This window comes from Gossypium hirsutum, chromosome D09, assembly GCF_007990345.1.
Source record: "Gossypium hirsutum isolate 1008001.06 chromosome D09, Gossypium_hirsutum_v2.1, whole genome shotgun sequence".
NCBI lineage: Eukaryota > Viridiplantae > Streptophyta > Magnoliopsida > Malvales > Malvaceae > Gossypium > Gossypium hirsutum.
This window is the reverse complement of record NC_053445.1, coordinates 40995690-41012730: the sequence shown is the minus strand read 5'-3', so window position 1 is coordinate 41012730 and position 17041 is coordinate 40995690. Positions and strand designations below refer to the sequence as shown.

The 17041-nt window shown below is 32.6% G+C and overlaps 2 protein-coding genes across 3 annotated transcripts; both read left to right on the top strand.

The window, feature by feature from the left end:
- The first annotated feature begins 2625 nt into the window (after positions 1 to 2625).
- On the top strand, positions 2626 to 10211 carry LOC107891363 (probable vacuolar amino acid transporter YPQ2). The gene is made up of 12 exons (XM_016816132.2): positions 2626 to 3205; positions 3321 to 3363; positions 4469 to 4495; positions 4600 to 4692; positions 5970 to 6115; positions 6747 to 6912; positions 7008 to 7130; positions 7562 to 7681; positions 8491 to 8511; positions 9120 to 9178; positions 9289 to 9379; positions 9779 to 10211. Exons 1-12 carry the CDS (start codon positions 2991 to 2993, stop codon positions 9848 to 9850), a joined length of 1176 nt encoding a protein of 391 aa, XP_016671621.1. The 5' UTR covers positions 2626 to 2990; the 3' UTR covers positions 9851 to 10211.
- Positions 10212 to 10347: 136 nt separating this feature from the next.
- On the top strand, positions 10348 to 12961 carry LOC107891364 (thioredoxin-like fold domain-containing protein MRL7L, chloroplastic). Of its 2 annotated transcripts, none has more exons than XM_016816134.2 (6): positions 10348 to 11292; positions 11378 to 11516; positions 11613 to 12157; positions 12267 to 12348; positions 12429 to 12540; positions 12630 to 12961. In XM_016816134.2, the coding sequence occupies exons 2-6, from the start codon at positions 11415 to 11417 to the stop codon at positions 12755 to 12757; spliced, it is 969 nt and encodes a 322-aa protein (XP_016671623.1). In that variant the 5' UTR covers positions 10348 to 11292; positions 11378 to 11414; the 3' UTR covers positions 12758 to 12961. The 2 variants fall into 2 exon arrangements, with proteins under 2 accessions (XP_016671623.1, XP_040956614.1); XM_041100680.1 differs by having other exon boundaries at positions 10348 to 11302.
- Positions 12962 to 17041: the final 4080 nt, after the last annotated feature.

Below are 17041 nucleotides of genomic sequence, written 5' to 3'. Positions count from 1 at the left end.
AGAAACATATATTGACGGTTGGATTGTGAAAATTATGCTTATTGGCAGTGACAGAGCCAAGGGGGCTGGCAGGGGCCCCGACTATAAAATTTTAAATTACAAATGGTAAAATTGCACTTTGGCCCCCTAAGAATAATAAAAATTATAAAGATATGGACTATTAAAATGGTGAAATTGCATCTTTACTATCGTAAAAATATACAATTTAATTCTGACCCTACAAAAAAAATAAAATTCTGGCTCCACCACCACCTATTGGAAAGTATAAATGAAGGCTCATATCAAGTCTATTGATGAAAATGCTTGACACTTATTCTCACTAGATGATAACCTCTCATGGTGGAAATTAAAGCTGGAAGAGTGGTCAAATCTGAGCTGGATAGGACAACAGATGAGGAACACCTTTTCAATGCTAACTCTAAAGCATTGTATACTATTTTTGTGTAGTTGACCATCAAGAATTCAAGAGAATCTCAAAGTGCACCGTTACTAATGCAGCTTGGGATATTCTATAGACTGCACATGAAGAAACCAACACTATCAAGCAGTCCAAGATGCAAATGCTTACCGCTAGATTTGAGAATCTTAGAATGCAAGATTCAGAAACCATAGATGAATTCTATGTTATATTGTGTGACCTATCGAATTAAAAATTTGTTCTGGGAGAAGAATATTCTAACACCAAGTTGGTAAAAAAAGTATTGAGATCTCTCCTTGATAGATTTTCTATCAAAGTCACGAGGCTTTAAAAATCTATAAATATATGGATCCATTAAATACAGCAGAACAAAAAGTAGAAGTGGATTGCATTGCAGACTCAAAATTTCAACAAAACTTTTAAAAAGCAATCAAAGATGTCAAAAGAAGTATGAGTCTAACAGAAGTGTTCCCAAGAACAAACAAAAAAGAGTGGTCATCAAAGAAGAATCAAAAACCAAACATATTAACAGTATATCAGGTACATATGCATGTCATTTATATTAAACATTATAATAAGATATGATTGATTAGAGCAGATGTGAAACATTATAATAAACTACTGGAGATTGATCTTGCCATAAAATTAAAATAAATACCAGAGATCGAGATCTCCACAATCAAAGGCGATTTCTGTTAGTACAGATATAAAATAGAAAATAGATTTCTTTATTATGGTGATCCATAATCTAAATAAAAAATGTATGTAATAAATTTTTTTTAAAAGTATATAAGATCGAGTTTAAAAATTATAATATTTTGAGTTTTATTTTGGTGTAAGTATTTTTTTAAATTCATAGGAATAGTATCTATTGTTTTATTAAAAAAGATAAACGGATTACATTTTGCCCATTTATTAAAAAACTGACGAATTAGATCAAAGAATAAATTAGTTTTTATGTATTTTTATTATTAAACTAATAATATTTGTCGTTATATTCTATTTAATTTAAATTACTTAAATACTAATAGTATATAGATTTTTTACTTTCTAATGTAATAGCTAAAATAAACCTTTTAATTTTCAATCATATTTTATCTGACCACAACTTGTACAATAATGCCAAACTAGCTTTAACACATTTCTAGGGCTGAAATCATGGCTTTTTAAGACCTTGGATAACTTTAGCCCATTTTTGTCATCATTAAGTTAATTTAATCCAGATTTCTCTTTTGCAATAGGCCAACATACAAATATATATTGTCTCAACTTTTTAATCAAAGTTATTACTTTTTATCAATCTTTGTAATACCTATTTAGATATTTTGATGTATAATCTTTTTAAAGATTTTTTTTTTTAGAATTTTTAAAATAATTAGATGGAGATGTGGCAAAAGATAAGTGGTTGGATACCCCATTTGGTTTTGTTTTTGTTTTTTTAACATCAAAGAACTATACTTTAGTTCTTGATCTGGAAAAAATATTATAGTTTAAGATTAATATTTTTTTATATAAAATTTAGAAAGGTTATTACTAATTCAACATTCTCATCTCAACCGAAGTCTCATTATTCAATTATACAAGAAAATTATAAATATAATTTTTCACTCGTGTATGCCACAATGTAATATATAGTTTTATATTTCAAATATATTTAAAATAAATACAAAAAAAAAAATGAATACCAGTAATGGATCAACTTAATCATCCTAACAGGGCCCTTAATTGATTGAACCACTAAAACTGATTTAATCGAGACCAACAAAACCAAATGCCTCAGCTTGAAGCAACTTCTACTCACCATTTTCTCTAATTGAATTAGAGTTAATTAAATGATTTAAAGATTATAATATTTTTATTTAAATTTAATAATATTTAATATATTATAATCTAAATTTAAATAAATAGTCTAAGGTGAAATAAATATAATCCAAATACTTAAATGAATCCAAAATTGGAAATTGACGAAATCTAAGGCATGATTACGTGATTTTTATTTTCGTCATGCAAAATGGAAAATAACGAAAAAGACGTGTTTGTTTAACAAATTAAAAAATAATTTAAAATTTAATACTTTTATTTTATTTCTTAGATTTTTATTATAGAAAGATAAATATTAAACATTTTTTATGTATTGTAATTGAAAACAAAATTTTATTTTAAAAATAAAATAAAATAAAATTGATAATAATAGAAAGTATTAAGAGAGTGAGTTGCAGAGGCTGGAAACTAGCGGTAGAAAAGGATATGAGCAAGATCAAAGTGCCTGACTCCTACCCGCTTTTTTAATATATATATATATATATATGAAACCAATGAAAGGACAACAACCCAGACCTTTCTTCTGTATTATCTCAGTGAGCCTCATCTAAGACCCGTGATTTTCTTTCTAATCTCATCTCGTCAATCCACTTGTCTTATTTGATTTGTTATTAGTTAATTCATTCCTAAGAAGACGTTTGTACCGAAAAGGAAATTTTCCAAAGAAGGCGCGATTTGATGAATAAATACTAGTTTGCGTTATATATCAAGTAAGAGATACTAGGTTGAGGCAGAAGCAGAGGCAAAGACAATGGCGACGTGCGGGACAAGTGGGGAATGCTGGGAATGGGCGAGAGTTTACTTAGACGACTGTATTTGCAGCCCGAGAGACCAAGTTTCGTTTGGCTTGGGGTTGATCAGTGTGCTAAGTTGGGGCGTGGCTGAAATCCCTCAGATTATCACCAACTATAAGGAGAAATCCGTTGAAGGCCTCTCCCTCGGTTTCTTGATAACTTGGATTATTGGGTGCATCTTCTTTATCTCACTTTATCCGTTCTTTACCCTTTATATTTCCCTATTTTACCAAATGCAATTTATCATCATTTGTGTTTCTCTAACTTGATGTACCTTCTCTTTCCAGGGATCTTTTCAATCTTTTCGGTTGTGTTCTTGAGCCTGCTACCGTGAGTGCTTTTTTTATTTTTATTTTTTTAATCTACTGATTCATGTGTTATTTAAGATTTATATATATCTTGATTCTTGACACGCTAATTATTTATGTTTTGTTTGTAAGCTACATGTTTACTTCTGGATTATTTTTTATGTTATTTTTAGTATCCTCTTTGTTTTTCCCCCCTGTATCCCTGTCTGATGTTGCTGTGTCTATCTATCAGAGAAGTCAATTCTGTACCAACACGGCCGGAATGTCTTGGTCCGGTAATTAACCAGAACATCCAACTTTACTTTTTGTTCCGGTATAAATTCCAGTTTGTATCGGTGTCTTCCGATAAATTCAGCCCCTACCATTCGAAATATGATGTAGCAGCTGGTAAAAAAGCAAATAAATTTTAAATATTAAATAAGGCTTAAAAAAGAAAATAAGGTCAAAATTTGAAATTTATTTAATACAATTTATGAATATTTTATATTTGAAATCTAATTGATCTTATTCATGTGCTATTTTTATATAAATACATAAACAAATTTTCCAACTTAGTGATAGAATCATGACAGTACATTGAAATGAACCGGCAATACCAATAGAAAAACGATATGTCTGGTAGGTATTGATGACCTTACCATCTATTTTGATAGATTATTACTGACCTACCACTTTTATTGCCTTGTTCTTGTGCTCCTCAAACGAACCAACTTTTTTGTTACTTTAATACTCTTTCCTTTCATTGCATTACCATTATGACTTTGAGATTCATTAACAATATCTACTTTCCTCACATAAAAGAATGTGCTTGATTGTTACTTTCATTACTCACTTTTGCTTACTAAATGCTAGTTATACCTTGTATTTATTTAAAACTGACAAAATGCTTGTTTCATGTAAAAAGTGATTTCTTATCACTTTTAGATTCTCTTTGATAAATGCATTTGTTTAATACCAAAAAATAAAAAGCATAACTCATGAAAATCGTAAAACATGTACTCATTGCTAAAAGACGTTAAGAATGAATTTTCACGAGTTAAAAAGAAAATAATTATTTTTATTTCTATGGGGGATTTTGTTACAAGTTACAACCGGTTTGCTAAAACTTTTTTTGCTTCTCTTTGCAGCTTCCAACCCAATACTATATGGCAGTTGTAAGAACATTTTCTACATCCAGAATGTTGTTCGTTTATTATATTTTTCTAATGTTTTCAACAATGGACTTACATGGCCTTCTTGCGATGATGTCAAACTGCAGTTGTATACAATGACTACCTTAATTCTGGCAGCACGAGCTGTATACTATGGTCACATTTGTCCTCGATTAAAGTACAATAATATGTGCAACAAGGTTAGACATTAAAATTTATTTCTCTTGGAAAAGTTTATGTTACCATTCATCCCTGTTCAGAGTCAAATAAGTCAAACCTCTGCACTCTGGAAACTAGTGAACCTAATAAAGGAAACAAGCTATTACAGTACATAGTGAGCAGCACAAATGACTGATAGTTTTCATTCAAAGAAAACCAACTTGTCTGGTATTTTGGACTGTATTTAAATGATACACAAGACCCAGTATCTAGTCTTTTAATTTGATTTAAGTCAAAAGTTAGAGAAAAGGAGTCTAAATTATTAAAGAAGATGCACTTTCAGAAGAGTCTATGGTATTTTATGGAGTTATGTGTCTAAATGGATTTTATTGCTTTAGCAAGTTAAGAAGCTTAAAGGTAAGACTTGTTTTCATTTTATTTTTAAAATCAATATCAATGGAAACTAATAGTACTCAAGTTTAGTGGAAATCCATAAAAGAAAGGAGGAAAAGAATGAATGGAAATGATAAACTTTTGTATCAGAAGAATTTAGAGCATTCTTTTTGTGGTCTTAACTTGTCCAAGCACTTCAGTTTTTTGTTTGTTCAGCCTAGCTTTTGAAAACAAATTTCCTAACCTTTTCTACTAATAGATTTGTGTTTGGACAACACATTTAGGATAAATCTTGATATAGAATGATCCACTAAGAGGTTGTTCATTGCTAAGAATTTGAGGCACGTAGCATAATTAATTTGTTATTATATTTAATTTTGGTTTTTTTAAAAAAAAGATATCATTATATTTCATTATACTTGATATGACTAACACAATTCAAGATCGGATCATTTGGAAAAGTTTTTAATACTTAAGCTTGTAAGGCATTTGACCTTGTATGTCAAGGTATGATACTGTCCACAGGCCTAAACTTTTGCATTTTTTGTTTTTCAAATAAGCATATTTAGATAGTGGATTTGAGTAGCCAAATTTGTTATCCTTTCAGATGGTGGATTTGAGTATACAAATTATGCGCTGATTTTGTACTTGGTATGTTCCATTTTTGCTGTTTGAAAGTCTTAACTTGATGGATCAAGTCTAAGTAACTTTTTCTTTACCTTCAATATGGTTGTGGAGATCTCTTTCCCACATCTTTTTTTAGTTTCCAATCAATTACAGGAAATGTAAGAATAACCACTGAAAGCATTTGCAGTAATATTAAAAGTTCTTTATTGAGTTTTGACTTTTGATTATCGTTTTTTATATATTTTGTTTTTCATTGATATGCTACACTCCAGAATTCCCCAATGTGTTTCATGTGTAGGATTCGAAAGAGTACCAACCTGAGGGAGTGGACAAGATTGGAGAAAGCATTAGCAATTTTCGTGTGAAACAACTTACTGATGTTGACAGATCAAGTTCTCCTATTCCCCTTCCAAAGAGTTCTCCTGGCAGAGAATTATACTACAGGTAATTAGTATTTACCTTACAGCTCTCATATTACCTGTATTTCTATAAAAAGAGGAATACATAATTTGGTTCTTTTTCATTTATTTATTTGTGTCTGTATTCTGATTCTTTTTAAATTTGTTGGCGCCACTAACTTAGAATTGGTTTCTCCACCCAATTAAGAGATGGAATTTCCATCAATATCTCCTCCATTATCATTTAGTTAAGTATTTCAAGGACTTGGAATTGGTTTAACCACATTACTATAGCTGTGCAGTTCTAAATAGAAATATTAGTTAAATTCCATTTATGCCATAAATAGTTATTCACCGTAATGTCATACTTTTGTTGTTCAACAAAAATTTTGCGTCATCTATGAAGAAAATGTAACTGATAGAGGCATGCATGCTTCGTGGACTAAGATAAACTTAGGCCGAGTTTTCTCTCTTGTTTTCTTTCTTGAGATTCTAAGGTGATGAGAACCAAGTTTACTGTGACCTGTAGGATATATAATGAATTGAACTATCTGAAGATGTGTGTCACATCGATAGGTTGAGGGAAAATAAACCCTACATGTTTTGCTATGCCCTTCTGAATGTTGCATGCTATTATTATTTAATAATTTTCTGTTTCTTTGTTATTTATGTGTTAGGTCAGCAAGATCTCTATCAAGTAGTCATACTCCAACAGCAGGATCCCTTCTTGCACAAAGAATGACCCCTCCTCATTCAGGAAATTTAGTTGAAGAGCCATTGCTCAGTGCATATGTTGCCAAACAATCTACCCCTCCTTCAAGCACCAAATCATTGTTATGCTTGGTGATTATAACGTAACTTAGAGAACTAACATCTCAATATTGTCATAAAGGAACATAATATACAGATTGTCTCTTCTTTTTCCTTTTTTGTTTCAGGTGTCTGCAGTAATGTTCATCAGCTTATTTAATTTCCAGCTCTCGGCCGTGAGTAAAGTTCACATGGGGAATGAGAAAATAAATCAAGGATTTGTGATTAAAACAGGAAGAAAGCTTCTCCAGGTAGGTTCAATCTGCAATGAAATTGCTCTATGTGCAACCATTTGCTAGAATAGCAAACTTACACTTATGGCCAGATTGTAAACCATTTTAGGTAATTTATAATTTGTCACCAGTTTCTCCTGGTCCTCTATTCAACATGTTTGTTAACCATTATTTAGCTCATACCTCATGCGTGATGTATTTTATTTGACTTCTTGCCTGTCAAAATTTAGTATTCATTTTTGTTATGGATAAGCACTTAAAGTGGATGCTATCATGTTCTAGGGATAGGGACTGGAAAAGCTACATTTTTGAATACTTACTGGCTCTATCTCTTGTTTTGTATGCTCTTTTTCTTCAATTTAGATTGAATTCATATTGGTTTCTTAAATAACTTTAATGAGGAGAAGAAGTATCAACAACTACTGAATTATTTGTAATTTGGATTTCAGGCAAATGCTGTATCATTAGGAGACAATGGTTTTGAAGGAGGCAGCAAGGTTGGAACTTTTCTTGGCTGGGCAATGGCAGCTATTTACATGGGTGGACGCCTTCCCCAAATTTGCTTAAATGTAAGGTTCACACAGACATAACTAGTAAAGCTTTTCATGCTTACACTACATGGAAGGTTTTAAATGCTAAATATTCTTTTTGTTTACTTGATTCGAATCCTTTGAACTTTGAGCTACACTGTTTGATTGAACTTGTGTTAGAAGTTTATAACATGGTTCTTATGCATAGTCGTTTAGGTCCAACCTAGCCTAAAAGCTTACATTATAACTTGGGATACCCTTGTTCTTAGCCCTACCTTTCCCTTGCAAGAGAAACTGCTCAAGTACATGCCATCCACTTACTACCTCTTGAAACTAAAGTTTGACACAGCAAAGGGTGTTCCAGTTAAAACTATAGAGCATTATAACAAACATGTAGTGTTAACCATTAGACCCAAAAGCTTGAGCTTGTTGATTTAGCCAAACATAATAACGTATCACTTTTTAATTGTCACAATTTTCATGATAGTTTAATTTGACCCAATTTTCTGTAATTCTGAAACTCTGGGTTTAAGTAGATCACATTGTAATCTTCGGTGAGTTATAAGAATCAACAAGTTCTTATTAGAAGTTTAATTCTGTCAGCTGAACAGTTTGACAAGTTCAAGTATCATTAATATGTTTCTCCAAGCAGAGTTCATTGATATTCTCTCTTATAACAATTATGTGGCATGCGCCAATAGAATGTTATTTTCTCACAAAGCATATTTTTAATAAAAGTATGATTATGGTATGAAAATTTTGAGCAACTGCTTGTTTTATGCTGACAACTAGCATATCTTATATTTGTCCTGTTGAATTTAATGTAATTTTCGTGATCAATTTTGCAGATTGAAAGAGGCAATGTAGAGGTAAGTACATTCTTTAAATATTTTAGTTCTAAATGGTCACGCACGAGCATGGATTTGGGTATAGTTGTTTAATGCACTGGAATAAACATTGCAGTTTATTGACATTTTGTTTGGTTTTGATCGGTGATGGACAAAAGATTGTTCTCTGAAATGGAGGTTATTTATTTATATTTGAGAAGTGCTTTTGTATTAAAACTATTTAGAATAAATATCTTTTTCTGCCCAAAAACTTTGTCCAATTCCTTTGTGAGCTTTTCATTACTCTAAAGTTCCAAGTTAGAGCTTAAACATTTTGCCTCTAGAGCTCATTTTCAGATTTTAAGAAGATTTTTTTTATTATAGCTTTTAAGAAGTTAAAGGCTTTTGTCATATGCTGGTTAGCCTGATGAAATAAAGAATTGCTTTGGAAGCTAGCAGCATATGCATGACACTTGAAATATAGCTCCTTATCGATGCCACCCAAATTAAAAAACTGATAAACTGAAAACAAAGGCAGAAGAGGAACCCTGCCTGAGGAAGAGAGGGAGGGAGGGTGGGGAAATATTGTAATTATGTCAATTTATATGGAGGGGCTGAATCTTGTATGACATGTTCTTCCATGCATGCAGGGACTTAACCCTTTTATGTTTATCTTTGCTTTGGTTGGAAACTCTACATATGTTGCAAGGTATCTACTCATCATCACAATTTGACTTAATTTGAGTCATCTTGGCCTTTTTATCGAGATTGACTCGTCCCAGTTTTTCTTTCCCTTCCTATTTTCTTTCTCTATAATAGCATACTTGTGAGAAGCATGGATTGGTTTAGAATCAGACCAAATTTACCATGGTTGGTGGATGCAGGAGGATGTGTTCTGCTTGATACTTTCGTATCCTTATTAATGATGGTTATGGTTTCATTCATCTTAACTGTTCTTAATCAATGAGTTTTGTAGAGTCATTTAATAGAAGATGTTGGTTCTTTCTGTTCAGCAGTGCATTTTAATATTTAGATCTCTCTAAAGTTGCTTTTTTGTTTCTCCTCGTTAGTTGAGTTGCTATTTGCTGCAGTCACCTGATGGTTATGTTACTCCAAATTTTCATGTTTCTTGAAGCATATGAGTGCAACACTCATGTTTGGGTATGGGGAGATGATCCTCCAAATACAAGAGAATTTTGAAAAAAAAAAATTGAGCATACCCCTTCTTAGATCCATTCCCAAGTTTGGCATCGTAACATAGCCTAGTGGTATGTTCCTACACTTTGTACAACCTTATCGCATTTTGCAGATAGTAATACAGTTCAAATGCTTCTATAAGTGGGCACCTCAAGATTCTGAGGACAAGCACGAAACATCATGAGAAAATGCCTTTTGTTGAAGGTTTCGAAGATGCTACGGTGGAGTGCCATATTCCCTTTGGAGATGTTAGCATTGCATTTTTTGAAGATCTCAAACTTTCTAAGTCACTGAAGAGGGATCATATGACATGATGGTGCGCATGTATGTGTGCGCGCTTTTGGCAAAAAAGAAGAAGAAAAAAGGCAGTGTTTCTTATTGAGGTGTTATTATTATGATTGGCGGATGATTAAGACTCCGAACTTCTTTCAGTTCTCTCCAACTTAAAACTTGATGGATTTCTCAACTCTTATCTTTTTCTCATCTGTAGACATTGAAAATATTGCTACTAGAATTATATTATATTTAATAACTTAAATTTCTAATTAACATTTCACATAACCTGTATTAGGAAATATAATAATAAATGATTACTAAAAATAAAATATAATAGCAACCTAATTATGAAATTAAATTAATTGAGCTCCATATTTCTAAATTTTAAATGTAACATGTGGAGTTAAGCGTTAATTATTATTAAAATGTGGGATAATGTCATGTTTCGTACTTATATTTTCATAAAATGTTTAAAGTAGTATTTGTATTTCGAAAATGTTTAATGTGATATTTGAACTATTAATATGTATTTTATTATGATACATGTATTTTCATAAAATGTTGATACGTATACTTTGAAAATGTTTAATGTGATACTTGAATTGTCTGTTCTTTTATAATGTTTGTATTTTCGTAAAATGTCTAAGTGATTGAAAAAACCACGTTGTTTAGTACGGAATTTAGTTAAGGTAGATTATATTAGATGTATAAAGAATTAATGTATTTTCTTAATAGTATCGCTTAAACTGTTTTATTTTTTTCAAAGAAATATCTTTAATGAATTGCTAAACTAATCAATGATTATTCAACAGGTAAATTTTTCTTTAAATCATCGTGTCTTCATAAATAATACCACATGATAACATGGGTAAATTGGTAATCACTGTAATTTTAACAGCAGAACATCTGTAAATTACTTTCTGAATCCCCACTTTTTATTTTATTTTTCTTTATAATTGTTTATCTAATTATTGGATTCTGATTTTTGTGCTTGGATATGGGATTTTTTTGTTTGTATTTTTTAGGATGGGAATTTCTCTAGTTTGAAAGGAAGAGTATTATCGCGACAAAGAGAATAGCGTGGGATAGTGGCCCGTTTGCTGCGACTTGGCATTTGCCGATTCGTCGCCATTTGAAACCGCGAAAGACCCCAACGTAAAAGAAGCATTACTGGCCCAAGTTCTTTAGCGAATAAGAAGTGGGCTTTCTGTTAAATGTAAAGAAGCCCATCAATGGGTGACCTTATCTACATATACAGCTACAACCCCATGCCATCTTCCGTGGTTTAGCGGAGGGTTTTAGTTTATTCAAAGGAAGAGGGAAAAAGATTGGATTTGGATGATGAAACTGGTGACATTAAGTAGGCTTATTAATTTCTAAATCGGTTGCTTCCATGCAAGCATTTGAAAGTGTGTGTATTTTTCTCTTTTTGCAGTGATAAATTTGGTAAAGGCTTCACAGAATTGATAGAAATGGCATTGCAACACTCGATCCATATTCAATATTGGATGTCTCCTCCAAAACAGAATAAATTGAAGCCCTTATGTTCAAATTTACTTAAGATGCCTTCTTCGGTATGTATGTGCAAGCTCCCCCCCCCTTTTTTTTTCCGGAATAAATTTCCTAAGGTCAAATTTACCTTTCTAGTTACTAATTGTTAGATAATGCAGAATCCAAGTTCCATAGGAAATGGAGTAAGAGCATACGGGATGGTAGAAAAATTTGGAAAAAAGTTTATGGGACAGGAATTAAGTGACAGTGATGATGATGACGATGAGTCATCAACTAAAAAGGGTCGGATGGACGATTCGTATCATTTTGATGCTGATGAGCGACGTGAATGGAGAGCCAAGATCAGGGAAGTTATCAGTAAGCATCCTGAAATTCAGGAGGAGATTGACCCTGCTGAAAAGTTGAGCAAGATGCAAAAACTCCTGGCTGATTATCCGCTGGTTGTAGATGATGATGATCCAAATTGGCCCGAAGATGCTGATGGCTGGGGTTTCAACCTGGGTCAATTTTTTGATAAAATCACTATCAAGAATGCCAAGAAGGAAAACGATGACGATGATGATTATGATAGTGAGAAGGAAGTAGTGTGGCAAGACGATAACTATATTCGTCCAATCAAATATATTAAGATTGCTCAGTGGGAAGAGACTGTATTCAAGGACATTAGTCCTTTAATCATTCTTGTCCATAACCGCTACAAAAGGTTGCTTTTCTTCATTCTTAACCTTTTCGGCATTCAATATACTAACAGAAACACAATAATTGAGTTGCAATATATAATCATCTCCTTTAAAAATACGGATAACCTGCAGGCCAAAAGAAAATGAAAGAGCTTGGGACGAGCTGGAGAAAGCTGTGCACATCATATGGAATTGCAGGCTGCCTTCACCAAGAGTACGATATCTATGTTATTGTTTCTGATATGGTTGCATTTCTTTAAATTGTTGATCCTAATTTATCTTTCCTCTTGTCAGTGTGTAGCAGTTGATGCTATAGTCGAGGATGCTTTGGCCTCTGCTCTAAAAGTGTCAGTCTTCCCAGAAATAATATTCACTAAAGCTGGGAAAATTTTATACCGTGAGCAAGGTACTTGCTTAACGTAACAGTAGCAATCTCAGCTTCTTGCATCTTTTTTGTTATTGATTACATGAACCTGTAATCTTCTGCTTTTTCAGCCATTCGAACTGCAGATGAGTTGTCGAAAATGATGGCTTTCTTTTATTATGGAGCTGCTAAGCCACCGTGCTTAGACTTCATTGGAAACGGACAAGAGATGATTCCATCAATTGTTATCAAGAGTTAAAAACAATTGATAGCTACTTGCATCTGTCTTAAACTCTTGTATGAAATTTTTGTTGTGCATGTGACTAACTTTATCTAGCAAATGGTGGTTAATGTATTATTTTAAATGATACAACTGGTTGAACTATATTATTTAGGTCATACTAAAGGTTTCTGTTTATTTCTCTTCTTAAATCCAATTTTAATGTAGCTTGAATTCAATTCACTTTGAAGTTCTAGATATTTGGCTTGTTCTGTAAGGAATCCAGCCTGCAGGAATGATGGGAAAATCTTCTGGCTTCGGGCAACAGCAAAGCACTAAATTATGAAAATCTGTATTCCATATTTCTTGAACTCTTCCACTTAAATCAACATTTTCATCACCCTATTCCAGCTCTAGCACAAATATTTTTGCTCCACTAGATAATGTTGTTTGTCTGAGGTATGCATTCAACTCAACCTAGCTCTTATTCAGACCTTTTTGCTCCAATTAATGTTATTTGGCTGAGGTATGTATTCAACTCAACCTTTCTTTTTTGGAGGAATAATGGGTTTCTGTTGGGCCCCGCTTAAGCTTTCTAGTCATTGCAATGATCCCAGATTCAGATATCCATAAAAAGCATGTCTTGGTCTTGTTTATTTGTTATAAATAATCTGTGAAAATTAGGGCCTTGTGTTCATTGATCTTCTGCAATTGTTTGTAGAGTAAAGCAGCTAGTTGTCTACATGTTTTAAGTCGAAGATTGAAGCTTGAGTCTGTTTAGATTTGAAATCATAAGAGAAAAACTTTAAGCTCAAATGATCTTGTAGGCTTTTAGTATCTTATTGAACTTGATACAGGGTCCATTTGTTTTGCAAAAATTGACTTTCAGGAAATAAATTTTGCAAAATAGATTTATTTTCACTGACGCTCAGATTTTTTTATCCTACCAAATTAAATCATGAAATTTTACTTATGATTTGATAAGAACAATGTTACACTGCTGATCTTTTGCAGACACTCATTAGAAAGGGTAATTCTTAGAATTGATAGAGGTTTTACAGGTGGAGTTGATTTTCTAATAGCTGCAGCAATGGGTGCTGGTGAGTAAGGATTTGGTTCTGTGACAATGGTTGCCACTTGATGTGTTAAAGCTTGCATTTGCCACACAAATAACTGTTCAGCAGTTGTTGTCAGTCAGGTATTAGGAAACCCTTTTCATTATGCTAGAATTTCTCGTGGTTTTATGTAATTTATTGTCCATACCTTTTGTTATTATTATAATATGTATATTAATTTAACTTTAGCAAGAAGAACTTCGAGCACAGATTCCTGGTGTGTCTGGTGACCTTGTTAATTTCTTTTATATGTTGCAGAGGAGGTAATCCATAATATTTCTGATAAGATTTCCCCTTGCAATTTTCACAAATTTGACTTCATTTTAGTTATCATGCTTACTTTTACTTTACTGCGTTCATCCCACTCTAATAGAATAAATTTTATTTTGCTCAGGGGCATGGTATCTTAGCACAATTGGTTAATGAGAAGTTGAATGATATGATTGGACAAACAGATTTATTAGAACCACCAGATATCTCCGTAGTAAAAAACCCAACATCTTGATCTGGATTATATCTCATCGGTATGTATTTAAATCATCACATGCTGTCATTACATGAGTGTTTTCCGGTAACTTTGCTTATTTTCTTCTACGCATAATATGAGAACTGTCTTTGTTTTGTAGTGTTGAATTGCCAAATGTAGCAGTACTGAAATCATGAATCAAAAAGTTCACTCTAATCATCCTGTTCTCGATGATACTTTACTTTCTGATCCTGAGGTAATGCTTGGATGACTGATTATTAATGTAAAATTTTGTTGGTATATATGCTTAGAATACTGTATCCATATATATGTAATTTCATATTCATGATCAATGACTTTGTTCTTGACTGGGATATTAAATGGCCCACCTTATGAGATATAGTCAACTAAAAGATTTTCCAGTACTCCTTTCCATTTTTAATTTGTTTTATCTTGTTTCTACAGGTTTTACTTCTCTAGTTGTGTCATCTTATTGTGTATGAATGGCTATGCCTCAACCCCGTGTATACTGGTGTTGTGTCTATGTTCGATGCATCCATGCTTTCAACATGCCCAGGTATGCATTTAACTTGGCTGAATATTGAAAAAAAATTTATAAAATTAGTAAAAATTTGTTCAAATGTGGTTATCCTTGCAGAAATACAAAACACAAAAAGGGGGGGGGGGGAGTAACACTTGAAGCAAAAATGGAAATGGTACCACCTTTCACCAGAAAGGTGTAAGAAATAGTACAAAATAAAGGGATCGAAGTATTGTGGCTTAGGTGTCTTGACTTCCATGGCCACTTTTATCTCAGATAATTTTAATTTGAGGCTTAAATCATAGAAGAATGGAGGTGGGGAACTGATAGTGGTCCACAGCTGGGTCAGAAAAGAGAAGAAGGGTAATTGTAGAAGTCAGTCGCTTTGCAAGAGAGAAAGGGTACTTGAGTAACGAACAAGGAACTCTTATGATCTTCAAAACGCATAATCACATATAGCTGTCGGCTCATGGCATTATGTTTTAATATCTTTGAAGTGTCCACCTTGAAGGCTATTAAGTCTATTTACAAAGATGTTTTCTTGATCATAAATCTACCTTAATAACTTATTATGAAAAAAAAAAATATTTTAAAGATATATTACTGTATACTTAATTAAGTAAAATACATTCTTCTGTTAAGGTACCATTTCAAGTCTATCCTAAATTCTTAAAAGTTGTCAAGTTATGTCCATATGATATCATACTTGGGCCCTTATCCTGTGCCAGTATTTGCACTTCCTTGGTAACAAATTTGCAGTTTTAGACTCCAAGAAAATTTTCAAGTTAAGGATGTCAGTATAATCATAGTTGCAAAGTTTCACGATAAGACCTGTCCATTAATGATTTGGCCATGAACTCTAGAATCAAATTTGCATGTGGCTGTTTCTGTTAATAATCCTTATGCTAAGTTGCTATCTGAATAAGAAACACTACTAAGCTCAGGCATAAGGTTTGTTAAGAGGTCTAGATGGAAAGTATTGACATCTTTCAACATGCAATAAACTAGTTTCGAGTTCCGAAAAGACCTTTAGTTTTGACATGGAAAAACATAAAAGATTTTATCAGACTTTGCCCTGTAACATATTCTAAGTGGTACTTTCCTACATTAGTGAGGTTTCCGATTTGTTTGGCTTACTCTTAGAGTTTCCCTCTTCACCTATTATTAATTGATATTAGGTTGGATACTAAGATGGTATATGAGCCTAGGTGGTTCTGTAGGTCGTTGGTCTTGTTGTTTGTTGCCCTTATTTGTTCGTTCACATGCTAGGCCCCTTTGTTGAGTTGTTAGTATTTGACCTGCATGTTAGATTGTTAATTGCTATTATCAGCTTACCAGACGTTGGTTAAGTCATGAGTTTATTGTTTATTGTAGCCTTTATGCTCATATCAGGCCTTTCCACTTTTTGCCAATTGGTTTAGGTTGGATACCACAATAGGAACTAAATTAGTTGATATAAATACAAAATTTCGAAATAAGGTAACAAAGTGATAAGATGGATTTTGATATTTCAATTACGTTATGAAGAATGTGAATTGAGTTTAATTTATTCTGCAACATCTGTAGTATGAGTTGCTACTAGTAGCCAGCATAAAAAGTTTTCTTTAATTCTTCGCATATCTCTGCTGCAATTGAAAAGGAGAAAGAGGTACACAAGACTGTATAAATATACAATGTTGACCGTGCTGCTTGCGGTCGTGTAGCAGGTGTGATTGCAAAGAAATATGTGCCGACACTGGATTTGCAGGGAAGCTTAATTTAACGTTAGATCTGAATTCTGAATAGCTGATGTGAGTGCTATAAGTAATGCTGATTCATGCAAGCTAAAATAGTTTTATTGTTGTCCATAGATTTATTACTTGTAATGCTGGGCAGTCATTTGCATGCTTCCTGACTCCTGGAATGAATATTCAGCTTATTGGAGAAGCTAATGATTTTGGAGGAAAATTATTTTTTACTGAAATGCTACCTTCGTTTTCTGTTGGATAATTTAAGGCCTTGAAAATTCTGTTTCGTTCTCCTATTAAGAATTTGCATTTTTGTGATTTAGTTGATATTTTTATTGACTCCAGCCCCAATAAACTGAACTGGTTATGAAACATTCTAAATATTTCCTTTATTAAATATGAAAAATTCAACACTTTTTGCATGGAATCGTTTTGATTTAACCTAAACTGATTTGTGAACAATGTTAGCCAACT